Source organism: Stenella coeruleoalba, assembly GCF_951394435.1.
Source record: "Stenella coeruleoalba genome assembly, chromosome: 10".
NCBI lineage: Eukaryota > Metazoa > Chordata > Mammalia > Artiodactyla > Delphinidae > Stenella > Stenella coeruleoalba.
Window position 1 is genome coordinate 11,841,843 of NC_137156.1, and position 24,877 is coordinate 11,866,719.

At 58.1% G+C, this 24,877-nt stretch overlaps 1 protein-coding gene across 14 annotated transcripts in view; it reads left to right on the forward strand.

Annotated features, from left to right (window-relative positions):
* JARID2 (jumonji and AT-rich interaction domain containing 2) overlaps positions 1-24,141 on the forward strand; it is a 241,473-nt gene extending 217,332 nt beyond the window's left edge. For 9 of the 14 annotated variants that reach the window (XM_079932715.1, XM_079932717.1, XM_079932716.1 and 6 more), the window contains 11 exons: positions 1,773-2,805; positions 6,119-6,618; positions 8,834-8,926; positions 11,977-12,095; positions 12,184-12,254; positions 12,916-13,030; positions 15,213-15,318; positions 16,216-16,398; positions 16,824-16,954; positions 17,550-17,733; positions 20,742-23,962. In XM_079932715.1, coding sequence (XP_079788841.1) covers positions 1,773-2,805; positions 6,119-6,618; positions 8,834-8,926; positions 11,977-12,095; positions 12,184-12,254; positions 12,916-13,030; positions 15,213-15,318; positions 16,216-16,398; positions 16,824-16,954; positions 17,550-17,733; positions 20,742-21,605 — 3,399 coding nt within the window. In that variant the 3' untranslated portion in view covers positions 21,606-23,962. The other 5 variants (XM_079932713.1, XM_079932718.1, XR_013829979.1 and 2 more) reach the window with 4 other exon arrangements.
* Positions 24,142-24,877: the final 736 nt, after the last annotated feature.

Here is a 24,877-nt window from a genome sequence, read left to right on the forward strand (position 1 = left end):
AGTTCTGTTCTGGTTTTGTTTTAAAATTTCCTGTTACGTATTCTAGACCACCTGCTCATTCTGAGTCCTGCTTCATTCTCAAGTGGCCGGCAGGGTGCATCCAGGCCGTAGTTCCTGGGCCTTCTCTTTGGCCTCTCCCTCCCCAGTGGGGTCTGGGACCTCACTGAGCCCAGAAGTCGAGGCTGGCTCCCCAGAAACCTGGTTACCAAACGCCCCGGGTTTGGCTCATGGAACACAATCTCACACCAAGAATTCATGGCTTTCATTGGACCGCGTGTAATTGGCGAGTGAAGAAACACAGGTCCGGGGGCTTCTCTCCTTTCTCTGTTTTCGTAACCTTCTGTTAGTAGTCTGCTGCCGTGGCTCCCAGAGTAGGTCCTTGGGTGAGGCTCAGCATCACCTGAACCTCATTAGAAATGCAGATTCTCGGGCTCCATCCCAGACCTACTGGATGGGAGACTCTGGGGATGGGGCCCAGCGACCTGGGCTGGGCCTGGGCCTAGTGCAGAGGTCGTTGAGACTCGGGCCCTGCCCTCCAGGACCTGGTCCCAGGGGTGGGTGCGTCGGGTGTGGACAGGACAGGCATGAACTGCTTTAGGTGCCACATGGCTTCCCCAGCTGGGGAGCCCAGGTCCTCCTCTTGGTCACCTTCTTCTCTGGGCCCATTGGTGAGAAAAGGCAGCTGTTGTTTCTGCTCTGTTTCCCGGTGAGCGTGTATAATGTTTAGTCTGCCTTTTGGGGAGGTGGTGTTGCTCAGGTAACCCTGGTATCCCTGGTTGCATGTGCAAACTCGATGCCCAGGATGGTAAATGACATGTCAGAGGCCACTGAGAGGCAGAGCTGTGATGTGGTGTCCGCACTGGAGCGGTGTCCGCATCAGCTCCTGCGCTGGGCCCGTTGTCATCCTTTGGAAATCAGTGCTTTTCTGGTGTCCACCCTTGTCACTCGCTGGCTTCTTTTAATACATGAGGGTGTCCTTTGTGTGTCACAAGATTACTGTGGTGTCCAAGCTGTAAGATGGCTGTGAAGAGAGGCTGATTGGTCACCAAATTCCCGTAGGACCGAATGTGGACGCTTGTAGGGGCGGGAAATGGGAGCCGTCTGTGCAGAAGGGGTCGGGCCTGTTTTGCTTCATCAGAGAGGCGAGGTGTATCCAGTGAGGTGCCCTGGGGCCCGTCTCACGGTGACTGATTGGCAGACGCCCACGGCTGACGGCTACACCTCTGGGCATGGCACGGGACCGGCACCTGAGCCACGTGAGCGCTCTTATTCCTTTGTTTCCGTCGCATTTTTGTTTGGTTTTTTACTTACTGAGCATGGATTTTAAAATTCTGCGGGCAGATCATGCTGCTGTAGGGAGCACAGGAAGAACTGCAGCCACGTCTTTTCTTGGCACAGGCGTGCGTCTGTGCGTCTGCCCCCTTACCAGCAAGACCTTGCTGTCGGCTGTTGTTATTAACTTGTGGCAGGGGATTGGCAGGCACGTTGAGGGTCCTCACTGGGAAACATCTAGTTTCAAACGGCAAACGTGCATGTTACAACACACCCAGGAGACCCCCTGGGCAGCACCCAGGTTGGCTGGTGTTTTTGCGCGGAAGGATGGGCCCCTAGTCCTGCGGAGATCCTGAGAGCGAGTATCTCAGAGCTGGCTTCGGGGCTGTGTGTTTTGCCTGCCTTGCCTCCCAGAAGCGGGCGCCGGCCGCTGAGTCCGGGCGTGGGGCGGTGCCCGCTGACAGGTGCTAACTCCCCTTCTCCCCCTCTGCTCCTCCCAGGTTTCTAAGGTCGGCGGAGTCACTCGAATGTCATCTCTGGGTACCAGTGCAGCCAGTGCCAAAAAGATGCGCGAAGTCAGACCTTCACCGTCCAAAACTGTGAAGTACACTGCAACGGTGACGAAGGGGACTGTCACATACACCAAAGCCAAGAGGGAACTGGTCAAGGAAACCAAACCTAATCACCACAAGCCCAGTTCAGCTGTCAACCACACAATCTCAGGGAAAACTGAAAGTAGCAATGCAAAAACCCGAAAACAGGTGCTATCCCTCGGGGGGGCGTCCAAGTCCACCGGGCACACCGTCAATGGCCTCAAGGTCAGTGGCAGGTTGAACCCAAAGTCATGCACTAAGGAGGGCGGGGGGCGGCAGCTGAGGGAGGGTCTGCGGAACTCCAAGCGGAGGCTGGAAGAGGCGCCCCCGGGCGACAAGCCGCAGTCGCCCCCCAAGAAGATGAAGGGGGAGGCGGGTGCTGCGGAGGGTCCCGGCAGGAAGGCGGCCCCGGCCCCTGCGGAGAAGGTGCCGCCTGGCGGCCACGGGAAGAAGGAGGTGCCCGAGCGGAGCCTGGAGAGGAACCGGCCGAAGCGGGTGTCGGCCGGCAAGGGCCCGCCGGGCAGACAAGCACACGGCAAGCCGGACGGCGCCCCTTGTGAAAATCGTTCTACCTCGCAATCGGAGCCCCTGCCCCGGCCGCACGAGGCGACGGCCAAGGCCGAGAAGGGGGCTGGCAGGGCCGGGTGGGCGGCCATGGACGAGATCCCCGTCTTGCGGCCGTCGGCCAAGGAGTTCCACGACCCACTCGTCTACATCGAGTCGGTGCGCCCTCAGGTGGAGAAGTACGGCATGTGCAGGGTGATCCCGCCCCCGGACTGGCGGCCCGAGTGCAAGCTCAACGACGAGATGCGCTTCGTCACGCAGATCCAGCACATCCACAAGCTGGGTCGGCGCTGGGGCCCCAACGTGCAGCGGCTGGCCTGCATCAAGAAGCACCTCAGATCTCAGGGCATCACCATGGACGAGCTCCCACTCATAGGTAAGGCCCCCCCCCCATCCCATGGTGTCTGCCCCAGCTTAAGCTTCTCCAGGCCCTTCTTGGCCCGGGAGGAGTCTGAGGCCCCCCTTTCTGCAGGCGCGGGGTGCTCAGGACACATGGAGGGCTGGTCCTGTGACCCCCGCTCTCACACTCGGCAACCCCTGCTGCCCCGAGCTGCGGGCCGCCTTGCTGAGGCCAGAGTAGTGTCCGGCGAGAGGGGCAGGAACGCTGCCCCCGTGCATTTGTCTGCTGGGGGCTGCCTTACCTGAGTTCTGCAGGCTGGGAGGCTTGACCTACAGGAAGTTATTTCACAGTCTGGAGGCTGGAAATCTGAAAGCAAGGTGTTGGCCGGGTTGGTTTCTCCTGAGGCCTCTCCCCTTGGCTCGTGGACGGCCGCCTTCTGCTGTGTCCTCACGTGGTCTTTGGTGTGTGTGCACGTTCTTCAGGTCCCTTCCTCTTGCTACAAGAACACCAGTCATATTGGGTTAGGACCCATCATGGTGACCTCATTTTACTTTAATTACCTCTTTAAAGACCCTGTCTCTAAATACAGTCACACTCTGCGGCCCCGAGGTTAGGACTTCAACATATGACTCTTGTGGGTGGGGTACATTTCAGCCCATTTATCTCTGTCTGCTTATCTGTCCTTGCATCTCAGTTTTTCTGGTGATCACTGGGCCCTCGTGGAGCCCACAGGTCCGGGAACACTTCTGAGAGCAGGCACTGAAGCTGAGCTCTCCTTGGTGACTGCTTTTGTGAACACACACCCAGCTATTGTGAAGACCCTTGGCCCCCAGGCAGAGCCCACAGATGGCTCTTGGAATCCGCATTTCCCTCTTCCTCTCCCCTTATTGAGCCTCCAGGATTAACTCATCTGTCAGGGATGAGCAGTTCTGCGGAGTGGGGTTCCTTTTGGGTCTGCCAGGTGAGTCACGTGCTTCCCTTCTGGCTCTAGACCCTCGACAGGAACAGGGCATGTCCTTCCTCCAGTTGGAGAGGACAACTTTTTAAAGGCAGGGAGCAGAGGAGATATTATCGGTCATTTAGGTGTCAAGAGTTGGCAGTAAGATAGGGCTCCTTGTAAGATAGAGGTTTCATTATTACTCTCAGCAGGTGAGAATCACTTAAATTGAAAGAATTCTTGGTTTGTGGTCCACTGTCGGGATGTGGTCGAAGGTGACACAGGGCTGTGGGAACAGGCTGAGGAGGTGCCAGCCTCTCGGGAGCTTGGCGTTGTCTGCGAGGGTGACCAAGAGCCTCACCAAGTCGGGGCTGCAGTGGGACGTCTTGGGTCCCCCAGCCTGCCTGGGGGAGGGGGGGGACGGCAGGTCTTCTGGGGATAGGTGGTGTGCTCAGGTGACGTCATGAGGGCAGAGAGCGATCTTCCGTTCAGAGTGAGTTTCCTTAACTTTGACTCCCGTGGCACCAGAAGCCGCGAGGACCTGACACTGTGGTGTGTGTGTTCACACCCGTTGCTGTTAGCCCAGCTGTAAAGCGTCGTCAGCTTCCAGAAGAGGAGCTGAGCTGGACCGTTACCCGCAGAGGCCTCAGGCTGTGGCTCTGAGCTCAGCCTCCTTGCAGTGTGAGAGACTTGGGAGTTTTGTGTGTGTGTGTGTGTGGTACGCGGGCCTCTCACTGTTGTGGCCTCTCCTGTTGCGGAGCACAGGCTCCAGACGCGCAGGCTCAGCAGCCGTGGCTCACGGGCCCAGCTGCTCCGCGGCATGTGGGATCTTCCCGGACCGGGGCACGAACCCATGTCCCCTGCATCGGCAGGCGGACTGCCAACCACTGCACCACCAGGGAAGCCCGAGACTTGGTAGTTTTGAAGGAATTTCCCAGAGTCCACAGAGCAGCTGCTCCTTCTCTGGGAAGGCAGCACTTTGTCACGTAGCATCCTCGTGGTCCTGAGAACGGGTTGATGATAGCAGGTGAGGAGTGAAATAATGGATTTGCACGTACTGGGTCAGTTTTCTCCGTGCTGTTGAATAACAGTGATTGCCTCCCTTCTGGTCAGCCTGTGGTCTGAGCCCCTTGGGGTAACTCCCATCCCTCTTCACCTCGGCACGTCCGGGTGGTGTGCGGGCAGCCCCAGGAGATGCCCCAATTGAGAGCAGGGCCTGGAGTGCATCTTGGAATCTTGGGCTTTAGGCCTCTCCCGGCCAGGGTTGGGGCGAGTTTCCTCCTCGACGTGGCCCCCACTGCACTGACCACAGCCAGCGCCAGCGTCACACCAGCACAGTAGATGGACTTGGGCTGCCGCTCGCCCTTCCCTGGCTGAGGCAGCCCTGAGTTGCCCGGCCGCCAGCGTGCACGTGCTGCTCTCAGGAGTCCCGCTGCTTTTCCGTTCATTTATCTTACATAAACGTATCCCCATCCTTTAAAGAGCTAAACGTTCTTAATGTTTACTTTGCTCACCTACCGTTTTGTGGAGTATTTACCTCCTAACAGCCAGTGGATGGTTATTCTGGAAGATTTTCTTCCCCGTTTATTGGCCAAAGGGAGGTTGATTTTCCAGGTCCCACTGAGAGAGTCACTTGGCGGGCATTCAGACACATCTGAGTTTTGACATGCTTTGTACAGTGTGATCAAGGGGCGTAGTGAAAACGAGCCCATACACCTGGGATAAGCAGCCCTCTGTGTGAGTGGTGATGGGAGGAGCTGAGGGACAGACCACCGCCTGCCCCGAGGTGGGTGCTGCCTGCTGCCCGGAAATCCTGGGGGAGGGGGTTGAAAATAAGTTACTGTGTGTGTGTGCGTGTGCGTGTGCGCGTGCGCTGGGGGTGTGGGGGGGTTGGGAGTGACAACACGTGCTGCGTGTGTACACTTTCCGACATCGCAGCTGTTCCGGGTGACGCTGGCTCGTGGGTATGGCTGGGTGGGGCTGTCTACCCAAGCCTTGCCAGCCCCAGCCGGGATGCCCTGTTCCATCACCCTGCCTCCTGGGGTGTGAGACGTGTGCACCCTGCCCCTGCTCCAGGGGACGCTGGACTCGTCCTCCTCGCGGATCTGCTCTGCCGTCTCTCCTTCCATTCAGCCCTCTGCCTAAGTGTCCTCTCCTCGGGGCTCCCTGCCCTGACCACCCTCCTAAGACGGCCGCCTCTCAGCCTGTCCTGCTCTGTTTATCGTCCTAGTGCCCAAGATGGTCTAAACCCTGTCTCCCTGTAGACTAGATTGTTCTGTTTGCTGCTCTGACCCCAGGGCCTGGCGGCATCTCTGGCACGGGGCACCCATGGACTCTTGGGTGATGGAGGATGGTCTTGTTGATGGGCCTTTTCACTGACTGTCCCTGTGTTTTCCTCCCTCACTGTCCCAGGAGGCTGTGAGCTCGACCTGGCCTGCTTTTTCCGGCTGATTAACGAGATGGGCGGCATGCAGCAAGTGACTGACCTCAAAAAATGGAACAAACTAGCAGACATGCTGCGCATCCCCAAAACCGCCCAGGACCGGCTGGCCAAGCTGCAGGAGGCCTACTGCCAGTACCTGCTCTCCTATGACTCCCTGTCCCCTGAGGAGCACCGGCGCCTGGAGAAGGAGGTGCTGATGGAGAAGGAGAGCCTGGAGAGGCGCAAGGGGCCCCTGGAGGGCCACACGGAGCAGGACTACAACCGCTTCCACCCACTGCCCCGCTTCGAGCCCAAGAACGGGCTCATTAACGGCGTGGCCCACAGGAACGGCTTCCGCAGCAAGCTGAAGGAGGTGGGCCCCGCGCAGCTCAAGACGGGGCGGCGGCGACTCTTTGCTCAGGAAAAGGAGGTGGTGAAGGAGGAGGACGACAGAGGCATCCTCAGCGACTTCCACAAGTGCATATACAAGGTAGGGCCCCCGGGCGGGGCCTGGGCGTGGGGCCTCGGGAGCACATGCGGGCCTGGGGTCCGCTGCATCAGGCTCCCGAGACCCGGCAGTCGGCTCTGGCTCCGTTTCTCACAGAGAGGCGCCTGCAGTCTGCAGGGGGCTGGGTGTCCGGTCGAGGTTACTGGGCGCCCAGCCAGGGGAGTCGCTTGCCCGCGTGGCCTTGGGCTTCCTGTCCATTAAATGGGTTTGTGTGCGCACATGTGTGCCCATGTGCCAGGGGTGCAGCCTGGGAGCCACACCCCCCATCCTGGAGTGGCTGCCCGTCGGGGCCAGGCCCTCTGTAGCTCCTGACGGACACGCCCCCACTGCCACCCAGCCTGCCCAGCTCGGCTCTGCCGGCTCCTTTCTGTCCGCCATCACGGGTCTCCCGGGGAGGCTCCCTGCTTCTGCCGCATCCCGTAACCGCCCAGCCATTCTGAGGAGGCGCCCTCTGGGGAGCGCGGTGGCGTCCTGGCTCTGTGTCTGCAGGGCGGTGGGGACCCGGGCTGGGAGGGGGCACAGACTGGGCACTGCCACTGCACCGCTCCGGCAGCGATCTGCTCCGTAGGCTCCGGGGTGGGGTGGGCCCCGTGGAGGCCTTGGTGGTCACGCTCCCGCCGCACGAGCCTGGTCTGGAGACGCGTCGGGCATCTGCGGTTCTGCCCTGAGTTCGGCCTCTTCCCTTTGAGTCCCCGCTCCGAGGTCCCACCTCTGGCCACCCTCTGCCTCGCTTCTCATTCTCTCCTAGGCTTGAGTCCTGCCCTCCTTTCTGGAGAGAGATGCCTGCTTGCCTAGAGCTTTTCCTGTCACCGGACCCAGCCAGGGTCGGGTCTCCGCAGCTGTGGCCGCGGTCTGGTGGCCGTGACAGAGCTCCATGGCACCTCTGTGCGCCGAGGGGCCGGGAGCTCGAGGCTGCAGGTTCTGAGCCCCCTCAGCATCTGGGGGCAGTGACTGTGGTGTGCTGGGTGTCATCGCCTTGCATTACAGGCAGCTTGCTTTAGTTGACACAAAATCAGGTTCCTTGTAGCAGTTGGAATTTTATCGTGTAACGAACGGCACGTCAGGAGAGGTTTGGACTTGCGCAGCAGTCTTTTAGTTAGAACGCTACTTACAGAGCTAAAGAGTAAAGGCAAAGGGCAGGGTCTGCAAGCGGAGTGCTTTGACTGTCCTTCCAAAGGCAAGAAGGGCCTGCCCCCTTCCTAGACCTGCAGCTCTGTTCACGGGGATGCTCCAGCATCGCCTCATTAGGGAGACCCTCCCTGAGCACCTGCCTTGCGGCCCTGCCCCTCTGCTTCGGCTCCTCGCACTTAGTGCCACCTCCCAGCTGTTCTGTGTGAGTCAGAGTTCCCCAGGCCGCCACGAGGCCAGGGACGTTGTCTGTTTTGAGCACTGCTCTATCTTCAGCCCTTAGAACCAGGCGTGTACACAGTAGGTGCTCAGTAAGTACTTCCACAGTCAGGGGGTGAGCATGCCTGGTGAGGGATGAGTGGAGGGCTTGCCTTTAGGACAAAGCGTATCCGCCATGTGTCACCCCAGTGAGCTTGCCCTTGCTAACATTCCCAGGAAGGGGTGGCGTGCAGGGGTGGGGAGGGGACGTTAGATAATCTGAAGGGCCTGTGTGCTGTCCCAGGGAGGCGTGGGGGACGGGGAGTGGCTCCGTGGCAGAGAAGGGCCGGATCCTTCTGTCCCCTGCACATCTACGAGGCCAGGCTGCTCATCTGGCCGGTTCTCACGTGAGGACCCTCAGGGTGGGTGTAGGCGTCGCCCAAGTTTCTTTCCCGGGGTCCCCGGTCCCGAGGTGCAGCCAGTGTCTGACTTGATGCTGTTGGTTTCCCCCCCGGCCACAGACTTTCTCCTGCCCTTGCCACGTTGCACCCGTTGCTCCAGGGAGTGAAAGCAGCTTTTCAGCAGGGCACCCTGCAGCGCACGCAGGGCTCCCGTGGGACCCCGTTCTGCTGGCTGGGGGTGGGGTCTGGCCCGGCGCTGGATGGCCAGGGGTCCTCCGACTCCTTTGTTGGCACCGAGGGTCTTTCTCAGGGAGTTTTTCCGCCGCCTCTGCTCGTGTCAACTCAAGACGTGGCCCAGCCCCCGGTCACAGGGATGCGTCACACAGGGGCCTGTGACGAGGTGGCCTGCTTTGGGGTCCTGGCTCTTCTTTGTTTCTTACGCTTGACTCTTGTTTTTGTTTTCTTTTCAGGGGAGGTCTGTTTCTTTAACGACTTTTTACCGAACAGCAAGAAATATCATGAACATGTGCTTCAGCAAGGAGCCCGCACCAGCTGAAATCGAGGTGCGTGAGCTGGGCGGTCCCGGCCCCCACTCCGCTCGGAGCCAGGGATGGAGCCCCTGGGCCTTCTGGGGGCGGGCGGGCGGAGGGGTCGTGAACGCTCAGCCCGTCGTCTGGGTGCTGGGGGCAGCCAGAAGTTTCAACTCGTACCGACCCCAACTTGTGCAGGGTCAGCAAAGGTGTAGTGGAGAGAGCGAGCCTCCCCGGCTTCGCCCTGACTCCCCTGGAGCCGAGGCTGCGGCCCGGGGAGAGCCGCAGCCGGGCCCCGCCCAGCTGACCGCCTCTCAGCCCTGCTCACCCTGTCCTCCGGGTGCGGGTGCGTGTTATGCGAGAGAATGTTTGGAATCCCTTGAAACCCCAGTTGTGCTCTTTGCTCTCTCCTGTTTTTCATTTAACGGGGTTGGCAGGTTGCCATTTCTGTGCTTCTGAGTTGCGTGAGGCTGGAGAGGTGCAAGTGCGTCCTGCGCCCAGGCCGGCGAGCGGCAGTTCGGTGTGAGGCGTGGCCCGGGGCGCCCGGATGCTGACGTAGGTGGGCCTGTGCAGGGAGAGGCCCGACTTCTCTCGCTGGTTCAGGGCGGTTGCTGGCGGAGCATGCAGTGATGCGGACTGCAGCCTGGCTTTTGGTGAACAGCTGGTCTCAGAGCACATCTTTTTCTTCAAAGATATGTGCTTCTTCCTCTCGGTAAAACCGTGCTGACCACCAGGGCGCCCGGGCCCTGATGTTTTTTTTTTTTTTTTTTTTTGCGGTACGCAGACCTCTCACTGTTGTGGCCTCTCGCGTTGCGGAGCACAGGCTCCGGACATGCAGGCTCAGCGGCCATGGCTCACGGGCCCAGCCGCTCTGCGGCACGTGGGATCCTCCCAGACTGGGGCACGAACCCGTGTCCCCTGCATCGGCAGGCAGACTCTCAACCACTGCGCCACCAGCGAAGCCCCCGGGCCCTGATTTGATTGGGTTTCCCGGGAGTGGGCCTTTCAGGACAGTCTGGGTCACCAGGACACCTGGTCCCCTGCATCTGTGCCGCGTGGGACCCCGCCTCTGATGGTAGCCGTCAGAAGCCCAGGAGGTCCCGCCCTGGTGCTCAGGCCTTGGTTTCCCAGGTTGGTGAATTCCGTGTTCGATTTTGGCATCACCGTCATTGCTTTTAGGCCCCGGGTCTGTACCCTGGGTGGTATCTGTGAACACCACCCAGTGGCCTGACCTTTGGCCCTGCCAAATCCACGTTCCATCTACCGCGACGCCAGCGGTGCCCTGATTCTCCGACACGTGGCCGTCACAGTTGCTTCCCGAGTGCCTGTGCCATTTGTGGGAGAAACGTCAGAGGAAAGGAACGCGACTCTGGGGCTGAACACCAGAGGTGGAAAAAGAGGCCTTTGCTTTACAAGCACAGGTCCCTGTCGGGCGTCCCAAAGGGTAGGGTTGTCACTGTCCGTCGCTTCCTACTCAGGAATTAATTCTCTCTGGAAGCCCAGGTTTCGCTTTAACAGTTGTATAATATCTAAACACAAAGGGAAGACATGCTAAACTCCACCCTTTAAGTCTGGCTGACTTCTAGATCCTGCAGAGAGCCTGGGCCCTCTCCTCGGCCGGTGTCACCAGCCTGAGTGGCCCCCCCACCCCGTAGCAGACGGCCCCCTTCCTCCCCTGCCTCTTTATTCACCCAGCAGAGGTTGGTGTGGGTCTAGGTGGGACTGGCCTGAACCCGTCCCCTCAGAGTGCTGCTCCGTCATGCGCTGCCTGCTAGGACGGCTGTTTGGAACCCGGGCATTTAATGCTGTCGGCCTCCTCCTTGGCGCGGGGCAGCTGGCCGCCCCCAGGCTGGTTTTGTTGCAGGAGCCGCACGGCGGGGTGATGGCTGACACCGGGGGCTCGTGGGTGAGGCTTCCTCCTTTAAGTGGGGTTCCAGGAAGCAGGGGTGGGTGATGCTGTACTTCTGGAATGATGAGTGGAGTCACAGTGAGGGGGGGAAACTGAACCTCTCTCACCTGTTAGCAAAGCACGTCCTGACCCCCTCTTGCCCTGCAGTCGTTTAGGTCATGCCCATCCCTCCCCCATCTGTTTCGGTGGCTTGGGTCACAGCCTGGGGGTCCGACCCTCACGTGCAGCCCACTCATTGGGGGTGTGCAGCGTGTGTCTGCTGAGACGCCTGCCTGGGGCTGTGGTCATTATACCTACGGACGGTGGCCGGACGTCTTCAGCCCCTTTGCTGTTATCGCTTTCTCCCTCCCTTTCGTATAAATGATTTTTTTTTTTTTTTTTGGGCGGTATGCGGGCCTCTCACTGTTGTGGCCTCTCCCGTTGCAGAGCACAAGCTCTGGACGCGCAGGCTCAGTGGCCATGGCTCACGGGCCCAGCTGCTTCGCGGCATGTGGGATCTTCCCAGACCGGGGCACGAACCCATGTCCCCTGCATCAGCAGGCAGACTCTCAACCACTGCACCACCAGGGAAGCCCCTCGTATAAATGATTTTTAATTGTGGTAAAATATGTTTAACGTTTACCATGTTAGCCATTTTTAAGTGCAGTTCAGTGGCCCTGAAGTCCATTCACGTTGTTTTGTGACCGTCACCACCATCCATTTCCAGAACTTTTCCATCTTCCCAAACTAAAAGTCGGTTCCTGTTAAACACTGAGCCCCCGTCCTCCCTCTGCGCAGCCCGTGACACCGCTGCTCTTCTTTCTCTCCGACTTTGACTGTCTTGAGTACCTCACAGGAGTGGAATCACGGTATTTGTCCTTCTGAGACTGGCTTATGCCACTTCGCGTGAAGTCCTCAAGGTGCATCCGTGTTGTCACGTGTCCGAGTTGCCCTCCTTTCTGAGGCTGAGTCGTGTTCCGTGGACGTTGTACCTTGTGTTTATCCAGTCGTCCACTATGGACGTGGCCGCCGTGACCGTGGGCGTGCGGTCGTGTGTCTGCAGCCCCGTCCCCCTGCTCCCTAGTGGCTGTTGCTCTAGGCGAAGATGGTCCCTTCGTCTCGCATCATTGAGTTGAGCTGGGCCCTGTGGCCACGGGTAGCGAGATGGTGCTGACAGCCCTCCCTCTCCCCGCAGCAAGAGTACTGGAGGCTCGTGGAGGAGAAGGACTGCCATGTGGCCGTGCACTGCGGCAAGGTGGACACCAACACCCACGGCAGCGGCTTCCCGGTGGGAAAATCAGAACCGTTTTCAAGGTAACGTCGGACGCTCCTGCCCGTGTCCTGGGGACTGGACAGTGCCCCTCCACGTCCGTCAGTGACGCTCCTGTGCTTTCCTCTGCAGACACGGATGGAACCTCACCGTCCTCCCCAATAACACAGGCTCCATCCTGCGTCACCTTGGTGCTGTGCCTGGTAAGCCTGCCTTGGGTGGCTGTGGACCCAGCTCGCCCCTTTAAGAGCTGGAGGGGAGGGGACTGCGGTGCACGCACGGCGCGTGGAGAGAACTGGGATTGTTAGAGAAGAGAGAGGGGTCAGCATCATGGCTGAAGTCAGTAAAAATGCAGAAAGTAAACCAAATCGCAGATCTGGAAGCTGGGCAGATGAGTAATGGCCAGCTTTCCACCTTGGCCAATTTCAGAGCTAACGTTCTGACTCTGTGGGGCTACTGCCTCACAGCCGGGAGGGAAACCAGTTGTCCTGGGTGTTGTGGGAAGAAGGGGCCCCTGGAGGAGGTGACCAGCGTGGGTGACCCCACGCTGGCGGGGAGGGGTTACCCCGAACAAAGGGGCCCCGCTTCCTGGCTGGTGGCCAGTCGACAACAGTCGTGGTCGTGTTCCTTGGGCATCTTGCCTCCTGCCTAAAGTCACTAGTTAAGATGTTCTTCCACGACTGTTTTGTGTCACGTGATCTTGGTTTCTGTGTAAGAAGCAGGAAAGAGCAAGTCCCTTCTAATCACTGGGTTTTGTCTGGTTTTGAATCCCATTTCATTTTCTGGTTTGGGGAGTAGATGCAATTTCTCTTGCTGTCCCCCTGAGACATTGGTCTTCATCCTGCCCTGTCCCCTGTGTTCTAGGAGTGACAATTCCCTGGCTAAATATTGGCATGGTCTTTTCTACCTCATGCTGGTCTCGAGACCAAAACCACCTTCCCTACATTGACTACTTACACACTGGTGCTGACTGCATTTGGTGAGTACACCGGCCCCAGGCCTCCTGATGCCACCTCGCACTCACTGATGGCTGACAGCCTTGGAGGGCTTATTTTGCGAGTTTGTCCCGTGTTCCGTGTCATGTCAGCCTGGGGAGCTGTGTTAGAAGTCGAGCTGGTGGAGAATATTTTAATTTGCTCAGGTGATGCATCTGTTCTCAGTTGCTGCTAATACGGGGGTTTTCTCCTGTGAGGTTTTCCCCTGGTGGTGGTTGATTTCCAGGAGTTCGTTTCATAGCAGGGTCAGAAACAGTACAGCAGAAAGCTGGCCGGGAGTGGTGCCCAGTCCACCGACTGCAGAGAAGAGAGTAGGTCTTACTGGAAGTGGAGTTCTGCCGTGGGAGATTTCACGAGTTTGTCTGTTTCCCAGGAAGCCTTCTGCCCGGTTCCCAGGCGTGATCCCTAACTGTAAGGCTCACCAGCCCTGATCCGAGCTGGCTCTTCAGCTCCTTTGTTTACGACGGCAGATGGGAAATCACTGCAAATAATCAGATGTCTAGTCGTCTCACGGGCTACCGGCACCGCATCCATCCCACGCTAACTGTGTTTATTGTCCTAATGGGGTGATTAGCATCGTTTATTAAGACAAACAAAGTCTTAGAACTAATGTTCTCCCTCCAAGGAGCCAGTGTCGGCAGCAGCCTGGCCATCACGACTCGCCCTGCCTTCCGGCTGTGTCAGGGCCAGTGGCGGTCGGTGTAGAGGCGGGCAGGCCCTGTGGATGATTTTCTGCGGTGGGGCTGGGGTCTCGGGCAGAGCTGAGGGTGGACAGCCGGACGGTCCTGCGCAGGGCGGCTGGCCGCGTGGACGCTGTGGGTGTACGTGCTCTCCTCCAGGAGCCACTGAGCCCTGAGCGCCGTTCCCCACGGAGACGCTGCCGGGCAGCGCCGGCCAGTCTGCGTTGAGAGTCGCAGGGTCCCACGCAGGCCTGTGACGGGCCCCACCGGACCCTGGTTCCTCATCGGAAAGTGGAGTGACGTGGCCCGCGCCCCGCACGGTGATGGGGTGAAAGTTCGTGGCCCCAGTGGTCGTTGTTCTGCTTGGCCCATTGAGCGAGAGGCAGGGAAACCCTAGGTTCTGTGGGCTGTGTGAAAACTAATCCCTGGAACCTCACTGATGGGGGATAGAGAGGCGGCCGGATAGGATCAGAGAACTTCATGGTGTGTGGTTTTTCTTAAAACATGTGATTGAGGTTAGAAACCCTGGATTTAAATCACAAATCCGTAACAGAATATGTTGGCATTGAAATAACAAGCCCTTAGAAGAGCCTTGGATGTGGTGAGAGCCTCCTCTCACTCGGCAGCGGAAGTCAGGACTTGAACCCTCCCCACCAGGCCTGGGCAGCCTGAAGACCTGTCACACGGCTCCGGGGGTGTCAGATGTCCCACTGAAGCCTGTGGACGGCGGGGTTGGGAGGTCCCAGAGGAGGGGGCCCGGAGGAGGCTGCAGGTGCCTGCCTCGCGTGCTGACCACCGGCACCAGGATCTCGGGAGTCGCAGGTGGCAGGTGCGTCCCTGCTGGGTCCTCCTGGGACGTAAGTGGCAGTTCCCATTCTCCTGAGCCCTGGGATCGCACTGAGGGTCCAGGTTCTTCTGGTTGAGTTCGGGCCGCGTTTCCTCCCACCATCTTCCCGAGCTCCTTGGCTCCAGAGCGGGGTCCGTGTTGTCGGAACCCCAGCCCCTGTGCGGCCGCTCCCTTCACCTGACGCAGGCCCTCATGGTGCTGGCTGTCCTGCGTGTCTCTTGTGTATTCCACACCAAATCCTGGTCCTGCAGCGTCCTCTGTCTGCTACAGAAGAGTGTCAGGTGCCAGCCCAGCGATAATCGCAGCTTGGGAGGCTCATGAGAGGCTTTTGAGCGTGCGGGTGTGTCTGGATCTGATTTACAGGGGCTTTTAAACATCTGCTTTTGGTTTGAAGACTTTTGGCTCACGCTTAGGTCAGATCTGCATATAAAAGATGAGCATGCTTGTCTGCTGCAGGGGCCGCAGAGCTGCCCTGGGAGGAGAGACCCTGGGGACGCTTACGAGCGGGCCCACCTCCCCTCCTGCGCCCAAGGCCAGTTTCCAGGCTGCTGTTTGCTCATCTCTGGGGGAGCGTGGAGGATGGGCTCCCGGGCAGAGGGTCCTTGTCAACCCCTTCTGCCCTGATTCCAAACCACCCAGGTATTGCATTCCTGCTGAGGAGGAGAACAAGCTCGAGGACGTGGTGCACACCCTGCTGCAAGCCAACGGCACCCCCGGCCTGCAGATGCTCGAGAGCAACGTCATGGTACGGGGGCCAAGATGGTGGTGGAGACTGGGCTTGTGTCAGGTGGCGGGGCCAACGCAGTTGTTTCATGAGGTCACCCTCTTTGTCCACCTGCCCCTCAGAGGTAAAGAGGACAATGAAAAATCAGTCCTCCAGGGATCCAGCATAAGCAAAATGTCCTCTCTTATGAAAACCAAAGTAAAGTGCATTCCTCTGATTGATGGCCCAGGACACAGGACTCATGCTCGGGGGGACCTTTGACTCTATTTCCGGGCCTGGTGGTTTTTTTTTTTTTTTTTGGTAAATGGCGGCTGGGCTGGGCTGGGCAGCTGGATGACTGGGCCACCTGGGCTTCTGGTCAGGCTCACTCAGGGATAAGCACAGCGGCTGCTGACCCTATTTTCAGACAGTCACGAGCCTGCTGAGCTGCTGGGAACCTCTTTAGCCTAGAATTGTGTTCTGACAACCTGAGCTCAAGGCTTTTCCGGCCTCCGCTGACCCTGCCTGGGTCTCCTTTCGCTCTGGGCCCGCCTCACTCTAGGTTTGGCTCGGAGAAGGTAAGCAGCAGCCCCTGTGCTGTGCACACGGATCCCGGTCCAACCGGTCAGTGCCCGTGGGGACACGGGGCGCTCACAGCGGCCATGCCTTTGCCTGAATCGTCGTCAGTCTTGGGCCTGTATCAGTTTAGAACTTCCTCCTCCTTTGTTTAGGAGTTACGTCTCTTTATTTTCTAAAGGAGAAACAAAACATCTTTCATACAAAACGTAATCTGTGTCTGGAGCAGGCTTAAGTCCCGATGCCCCGTCTGGAGGGCAGGTGGGCCGGCAGGCTGTCGCGGAAAGAGCTCCGGACGGTGGGAGGGAGGCACCCAGGAGGGTGGCCCTTTGTGGGCGCGCTGCTCAGCCCTCGTCTCCACAGATCTCCCCGGAGGTGCTGTGCAGGGAGGGGATCAAGGTGCACAGGACGGTGCAGCAGAGCGGCCAGTTTGTCGTCTGCTTCCCGGGATCCTTTGTGTCCAAAGTGTGTTGCGGCTACAGCGTCTCTGAGACCGTGCACTTCGCCACCACCCAGTGGACGAGTATGGGCTTCGAGACAGCCAAGGTAGGCAGGCGGCCCTTGGCACGCGTTCCTGTGCGTGTGTCTGTGTGTAGATAATGTTTAATTTCAAAGTGAGTCTTGGAAACCTGAGTTGGCTGAGAGTTTTTTTTAGAGAGGGAGAGCTGTTAGAGGTTGACTGTATCATGAAAGTCGTCAAGCTCTGTCACTGACCCTCTGCGGTACTGGGAGGTCAGTACTGAAGGTGTTTAAGGCAAACACAGTTCTCCGCTGGCGGAGCCACGAGTACCTGGTGTCTGGTGTCTTTCTCCAGGGAGACACGATTGTCGTACAGTTTTCAATTGCTTTGAATCCAGATGGAATTCAACATTTGAAAATTCAGATAGCGACCCCTCCCCGGTAAAGAAAGCCCTTGATGGCTGCCTAGAGTTGAAAATTCTGCCCTAAAGGGACGTGACTGCCCCTTGCAGGAGATGAAGCGTCGCCACATAGCTAAGCCATTCTCCATGGAGAAGTTACTCTACCAGATCGCACAAGCGGAAGCGAAAAAGGAAAACGGTCCCACTCTCAGTACCATCTCAGCCCTTTTGGATGAGCTCAGGTAACACAGGACCCCCGGGGCCCAGGCCGGGCGGGATGGGGGTGCGGCCCATCCTCTGTGGGAAACCGCCGGCCACCGGCTCGGAGCTGCAGGGCCCGCCTGGGGCTTGGCCAGCGGGCGAAGACTTCGGGGTGCCGATGCTGCAGGAGGTGCACCCTCTTTGTGGAAATGGACAGGAGGGGGCTCCTGAACCCCTGGCCTCACGGGTCCTTGGTGCCCCTCGCCAGCGAGGAAGGGCCCTGGGAAGGAGCAGACGGGGCAGGAATTGAAGTGACCGTTTGCGTGGCTTCCCGTGTGATCTGCAGAGGCTCAGCGGAGCTGCTGGACAGCACACGATCTTCACGCGCGTGTTGACCCTCTGATTCCGACGTCGGCAGATAGTTTGTCACGTCCGTCTTTGGCCTGGGCGTGGGGGCACCCTGGCTGGCACTGGGCGCTTTGCCCCAGGTTCACCGCAGGCAGGGCCCGGCCATCCGAGAGCCCTTGGGGGTGGTCTGGCCTTTCAACTTCGTACGCAGGCCCCAGGTGGGGAAGCTGGGCCCCGAGGTCCCGCGGCCCAGCCACTCGGCGCCCTGAGCCTCGTGTATCTGGACAGGGACACGGAGCTGCGGCAGCGGCGGCAGCTGTTCGAGGCCGGCCTCCATTCCTCCGCCCGCTACGGCAGCCACGAGGGCAGCAGTGCCGCGCCCGACGGGAAGAAAAAGCCTCGGAAGTGGCTGCAGCTGGAGACCTCGGAGAGGAGGTGTCAGATCTGTCAGCACCTGTGCTACCTGTCCATGGTGAGCCCACGCCTCCCTCACGGCCGCTGCGCCGTCTCCCTGACCCCCAGCTCTGCGTTTCTCTGTCCCCTGCCCATCCTCCCTCAAGCAGCTGCCATGCGGTCACGTGCCCCCCGCCCCGGTCTCTTTCCTTGTCTCTTTTACCTTCTTTTCAGCCCTGTGACTGATCTTGCTGCCCCATGGACTCAGAAATCTGTCTGGTTCAAGCAGCATCTCCTATCCCCAGCCTCCCTGTGCCTGCTCCTGGCTGGAACGCGGCCCCCTGAGCTGCCACAGTCCAGCCCGTCTGCCTTCCTTCCTGGTCGCTCCTGCAGCCTCCTTGAGGGGCTGATCCAGCCCAGCCTGAGGCTGTGTTACATGCTTAGCGTCCCCTATGCCGACCCCATCCCAGGCCAGAGGCGACCCCGTCCAGAAGCCTTGCTGGACGGCCAGCTGGACAGTGCAGACCCGCCTCTTGCCTCCCGTGGGCAGCTGCCCTGACACAGGTCTCTGTAAACGCAGGAACGCCCCCCGCTGCTGTGGCCTCAGCCGATGCCATTGCCCTCTCCCTACCTGGGCAGAATCCCCCTCCCCAGAGAGAAGCTTAGGTAGTAAGTGCCAGCGCAATGCCCCCCTCGTGCATCCCCACCAGCCCCACGTGGCCACCGAGGTGCAGAGCGGCAAGCGTGTCCCAGGTCTGACTCTTGGCCTCCTGGCCATGTGCCTTGTGACTGTGATGCCGTCTCACCCCCTCGCCCTGCGTCCCCGGCACACCTCTGGCTGCCCTGCAGAGAAGAGGGGACTATGTGGCCACTCCCGCTGAGCCAGATGCCCCTTGTCACACATGAGACGTCAGAGCACTGAGAAATAACGGGAGGAATACTGTAATAGTTGGCTGGGGCTGCCGTATCAGAGCACCACCGACTGCTGCCTTGAGCAACAGAAGTCCCTTTTCTCATAGTTCTGGAGGCTGGAAGTCCAAGATCGATGTGTCAGCAGGTCTGGCTCCCTCTGAGGCCTCTCCTTGGATCACAGACGGTCGCTTTTCCCTGCGGCACAGTGGTTGTGTCATCCGGGACTCACAGGGCCTTTCCTCTGTGTGCTTCTGTGTGTTAATCTCTGGTTAAAAGGATGTAAGTCATATTGGACTAGAACCCACCCTTATGACCTCAGTTTCCCTGATTATGTCTTTGAAGGTCCTCTCTCCAAATAAGTCACCTCTGGAGTTACTGAGGGTTAGGACTTCCATGTCTGAATTTGGGGAGGGGGGTAATAATTCCATCCATAACAACCACACATCCCACTTTACATACTTTCTTCTATCTAGCTTTCTTTTCCCAGAGGCTTTTTAGAGGATACAGTCAAGAATCAAGCTGTCTTTAAAACAAACAAGTCATAAGAATTTCCCCAGATCTTAAAAATGTTTTGTGAATATCGCTCATAAAAGCCGCATAGTTCTGTGTTCGTTCCTCTTGCATTAGAATGGGGTTATTCTCGTGGGAAACAATCATCGTGTATTTCCCATGAGCCTGGGTGACTCTGTTGTGACCTCACGTGGCCCTGGTCCCTTCCTGTGGGCTCCAAAAACGGCAGGGTGTGGGCTCATTTTCAGGCTCTCCCTCCGAAAGCTGTACCTTGAGAGTTGTCACCAGGATTTCTTAGCCAGAATGGTATTTTAAAAAGCACATATCCTGAATACATAGGTAAAAGTTGAAGTTTTATTTATATACGCTTTTCATTGCTTAGGTACTAAGGGGTTTATATGTTTTTGTTCACTGTTTCGTATGTACGTCTGTTCCTGTCCTCAGCCCCGGGTGATGTGTTTGTGCCAATAAGTGTCATTTCCTTATTCCTACAGCTTATTTTTTTTGTTTCTTTTTTTATAAATTTATTTACTTTTATTTATTTATTTATTTATGGCTGCATCGGGTCTCTGTTGCTGCGCTTGGGCTTTCTCTAGTTGCGGTGAGCGGGGACTCCTCTTCGTTGCGGTGCGCAGGCCTCTCTTGTTGCGGAGCACGGGCTCTAGGTGCGCAGGCTCCAGTAGTTGTGGTGCGTGGGCTTCAGTAGTTGTGGTACACGGGCTCAGTAGTTGTGGTGTGTGGTCTCAGTAGTTGTGGCGCACGGGCTCTAGGCGCACGGGCTCAGTAGTTGCGGCGCACGGGCTTAGTTGCTCTGCAGCATGTGGCATCTTCCCAGACCAGGGCTTGAACCCGTGTCCCCTGCACCGGCAGGCAGATTCCCAACCCCTGTGCCACCAGGGAAGTCCCCAGCTTGTTTTCTTGTCTTTGCTTAGCAACAATGAAGATAAGAAACCTAGGTCTTCCCGTTGAATCCTCATGAAAAGACCTGTGATCCTTTGTATCTGGTGTGTCAAGGCAGCATTTCTGCATTGTTTACACTGAGTGAGACCAGGACCGGGAGTCAGGGTTGGGGTGAGGGATGCCCCCCCGCCCACACACACACACAGCTCTGAGCATCTGCGGGGCCTCGGCCCATCCCTGGTGCCAGCGCACCCTCAGGGCACTGGAGATTCAGGCTTGCGTGGCAAGGGTCAGGAACCGTGCTGGCTGGAGTGTGGACAGAGGTGCTGCCTCCCGAGGTGGTGTAAACCAGCTGGACCAACCGAGCCGCCCAAGAGCAGGAGCAACACGCGTTGCCGCCGAAGCGTCCAGGGTGTGGCCATTCTGGCACCTTTTGTACCGGCGTAGTTTTTGAACCAGAAGTCTCAGGAGCCCTGAGAACCCTCAGCCCCTGCCCAACAGCCCGCCGCGCTCAGACCCTCTGGCGGGAAAGTGCACAGGAGCCAGGAGGGCCCTCGAGGCCTTTGGGTGCAGCTCACAGATGGTCACTTACTTGTTTCCTGGTTGACGATCCCGGTGACTTGTTGGTGTTCTCGTCAGTATCCCATGTCTCTGGGTCACAGACGCCCCTGGCCTGGGCGGTGACCTCCCACACTCTGCTCCCGGGACACCCCCCTGTCCCCCACCCCCGAGTCCCCTCAGCCTCGGGTGCCTCTCGTCCCGCAGGTCGTGCAGGAGAACGAGAATGTGGTCTTCTGCCTGGAGTGTGCCCTGCGCCACGTGGAGAAGCAGAAGTCCTGCCGCGGCCTGAAGCTCATGTACCGCTACGACGAGGTCAGTGCCTCGCGGGGTGGCAGCGGTCCCCTGCCCGCGTGGTCCATGTCACAGCTCGTCGTGACCGCGTGCAGCCGGCCTGGTTCCAGGTGCCTTCTGGCCGGACGGTGCCTGACGTGGTGGGAAGGTAGCTCCTTGCGCCAAGGTGGGGGAGTGGGCAGGTCCGGCTCGAGTTCCACTGGCCTGGAGAGACCAGGAGCTGAGGCTGCAGGGACTTTTGTCCTTGTCCGCGCTTTGTCGTGCCCGAGCGAGCCTGTCCGCAGCGCGCTCAGCTCTGCTTTCCCTCCTGGCCTCGGTGCCTCGGTTCGTAAGGAGTTCGGTTTCGGGGCGTGGCTGCCCCACTGTCTGGAGGGGACTGTGCCTTCATCTCCAGTCGGGGCCCAGAACAGACCGAGACCGAGATCGGCAGGGCCAAGCCAGGGCTCCCCTTCCCTCCAGGCCGAGGGCCGCTTCGGGGGCCTTGCGGCTGCGTCCATCTGGTCTCTGTGTCCTCAGAGCAGCCCGGGACTCGGCCTGAGGAGCCTTCCTGGCCCCAGCCCCGCGGGGCCGGGGCCTCTGGGACACAAAGTGCCGATCGCCGTGCCCGTCTGCCCGTGTCGGTGTCCCTCCCCCGCAGCTGCCAGCGGTTCTGCTGTGGGTCTGCGCGTGGTGAACTTCAGAGCCTGCGGCCACTTGCTGAGCTACGGGCAGCACCCGTGCCCTTGTCCTTACCCCGGGGCCTCGGCAGACACGGAGCCTTTCACTGTTTGCTCCTGAAGGCTTCAACTTCTGAATAAATCCCAGTTCCACCCTGTCTGAAAACCGCAGCCGTCCCCAGAGGCAGGTCCACGAGGCGCTTTCTGTGTCGGCTGGTCTCCACTGCCCGTTAGGTGCCCCCACGGGAGGGCGCTGCTCAGCCGGCCCGGAGCACTGAGGGCTCCGCTTCCAGAGCAGCCTTGCTCGTCTCGTCACGTGTGTTTTACGTGCTTCCAGGCTGCTCTGCGATTGCGTTTCTGGGTACAAGCTCGCAGCTCCGGAGACACGTGGCCCTTTTTTGTGGGGGGTCACCTTGGGAGACTGCTCTGGGGACCCCGTTGCCCCTCTTGGCCCGCCCTCTTCCAGAGAAGCGTCCTCCTCCCTGTGGTGTCTGGCCGTGAGCCCCTCTCTGAGGGTGGAACCTGCCGGCTCTCCCATCCCCACTGCCCCTGAAACCTGGGGCCGACAGTCCCACGTAAGGCGGCCTCATCCGGCCATCACACATGGCAGCCCCGGGCAGGGCCGGGCCGGGTGCCCCGGGAGGCAATGGGGGCACCCGTGGGGTCTCAGGCTGTGGTCAGACTTGATCAGAAGCCTTTGGCTAAATTGTAAGATTGGAAAGCTGAAAATAGATCTCTTTGCATCTTCTTTGTTTTTAAAGAGCATGTTCAGCGAAGGCAATAACCACTTTCCCCTCCCTGCTTCTTCACTTGAACAGCAAATGTCAGAACACGGTTAAAAATAAACCCTCGTGTCTGAGTCAGAGCATCTCTGGCAACTCGCAGGGTACAGCCGGCGGCGCTGGGGCTTCTCGAGATGATTCTGAAGCTCGACAAAACGTGGGTTAGTTTCCACCTCCAGCCCATCTTGGAGCTAGGTGTCTTGATGTGACCAAAATCCTGGAAAAGAATCACATATGTAGTAGGGTCTGTCGGTCTGAAGCTTAATCATTGGTTCTCACGCATAGGGAAAAGGTTTTGTCAGCCTCCTACTTTGCCAGTGGCCTGTTTTAGTAAATGAAAATCACAAGTCAGTTCCCTGTTGAGTTGAACTGTATTTTTTTTTTTTCTTTTTTTAATTGGGGAATTTCCAGCTCTGGGTTGGATCTCAGAAATGGCTTTTGAGAGCACAGCTCTGGTCTGAGCCCTGGTGCCCAGCAGTCAGACCCCTCTGTCCAGCTGTTCGGTCCCACAGGTGCAGGCGGGCGGGCTGGCTGCCTCCTCGGACCCCCTGCTGCCCAGGTGGCTTTAGCTGCAGGTAACTGGGCTTTACTGAAGCTCATCTGTTTGTTCTTCATTAGCATGTGTATCCTAAGTGCTTTAAGTGGCCCAAGGATGTCTGCAGTGCCTGGGAGCAGGCCTGGGCCCGGACTAGGCTGACCCTCAGGCTTGAGTGAAGGAGTGGCCTCCTGTCCCCGTGTCCTCCTGGTCTGTCCGTCCCTGGCTCCAGCAGGTGCTCTGCAGTGTATGTCAGAACATGGGCCATTTTAATACTCCTCCACGTGGTTTCTTTTAAAACTGGATGGTTGCGAGTTGTGTTAAAGTTACACATGTATTTTTGACGCCAACAGATAGATGGTTCTCTTGTTGCGTTTGTGCTCTCCCCTTCGCTGAGGAGGGAATGAGAAACGTTTATAGACACGTGTTTGTATTCATCTGCAAGAGCAGGTTAAGTAGGCTCCAGAGTAGCAGAGAGAGCCACAAGCAGCCCCCAGGCATTTGTCACCGTGCAGGGATCCAGGCGAGGGGCCCTGGGCACTCAGGCCTGAGTCTCCCCTCACTTCCCAGCCCTCCCCTTCCTGCTGGGGCCCCGGGCGGCCTCTCAGCCCCAAGGAGGTGCCCCGGTGGCGGCAGCAGGAAGCCTGCTGCTGTGTTGTCTCGGCGGCGAGGGACCTCATGGACACGGGTGAAGGTACAGACCAGATGGGAAAGCAGCTCTAAGGAAACAGCCCCACACTTACTCTGGTTTCGGGGCTGCAGGTATTTCAGGGCTTTCAGCTCGTGAACGTTTGGACTTTACAGCCACCAGGGGGCGCTCCTGGGCTCCCTGGAGGGGGAAGTGGGGTTAGGAAGCTGCCCATCAGGAAAGGACCTGGCGTACCGTTTCCTTGGCTTCCAGATGAGAAAAGGCAGGTTTCTCCCCGAGAAGGAGTGTTTCGTTTAGGTGCCTGGCCAGGGGACCTTGGTCTCGGGAAGTTGTTGTCCTAACCAGCTCCCAGGCCGCCGCACCCGGGAACCTCGGGGCGGATTTCCAAGGCCACCCAGCCCTCCCCACCCCACCCCCTCGGTGCCGCTCTGACTGGTTTGATGAAGGTGACTCCCTGGGGGGTCCTGGCGACGCTCTTCCGTTGGCTAATCCTGTGTCTTCCTTTCAACCCGAAACAGGAACAAATTATCAGCCTGGTCAATCAGATCTGTGGCAAGGTATCTGGTAAAAACGGCAGCATTGAGAACTGTCTCGGTAAACCCACACCAAAAAGAGGGCCCCGCAAGAGAGCGACGGTGGACGTGCCGCCCTCCCGGCTCGCCGCTGCCTCCTCCTCGTGAAGACGCCAGCACCGTGGGCCGGGGATAGATATTTTTCTGTAATTATTATATTCTAGTTTGGAGTACTGGCTGTAGGATACAAGCTGTCTTTGCACTAGCTCTGAAGAAGATTTTCTTCTGGTTTTAGAGAACTAATTTTGTTTTAGCATTAAACTGTTGAACTTTTTTTGTACTTAGAATACCTAGATACTGCAGTCAGATTTTTGAAACTGCCGTATATTCACTGTTTTAAAACCCTTGAGGGGCTGTTATTAATTTGTATCGCCCCTTGTGGCTGACAAAAGCCTTTTTGTTTGATTTTTGTTTGTGTTTTTTGTTTTTGTTTTTGTTTTTGTTTTTTTTGTAATTGTTGGGGGAAAAAAAGGCTTTTTTAACCCAGTTTTGAAGAGGGTAAAGTTTGGAGAACAAATTTTAAAACCATCAGTAATGTGAGCAGATTTTTTTCTAGAGAGGAAAAGGGATAGGAGACACACGCACACACACACACACACACACACACAAAACTTGAAAGAAATGGCTTTACTTTGGCTGTCTTTTCTTCTGTCATGTGCAGGATGAGTTTGTAATTGTTAAAACCGGAGAATCCCCATTTTGTTTCTTTGGGCGGTTATGGCAGCTGAAGGTGGACGTTGTTTCCTAACCATAGGCAAAATGAGGAGGTCGGAGTGACTAGGTTCTCTTTACCAGCACATCACTATGCATCTGTTTAAGGAAAAAAAGGAAAGAGAAGAAAAAGACTGCCTGCCT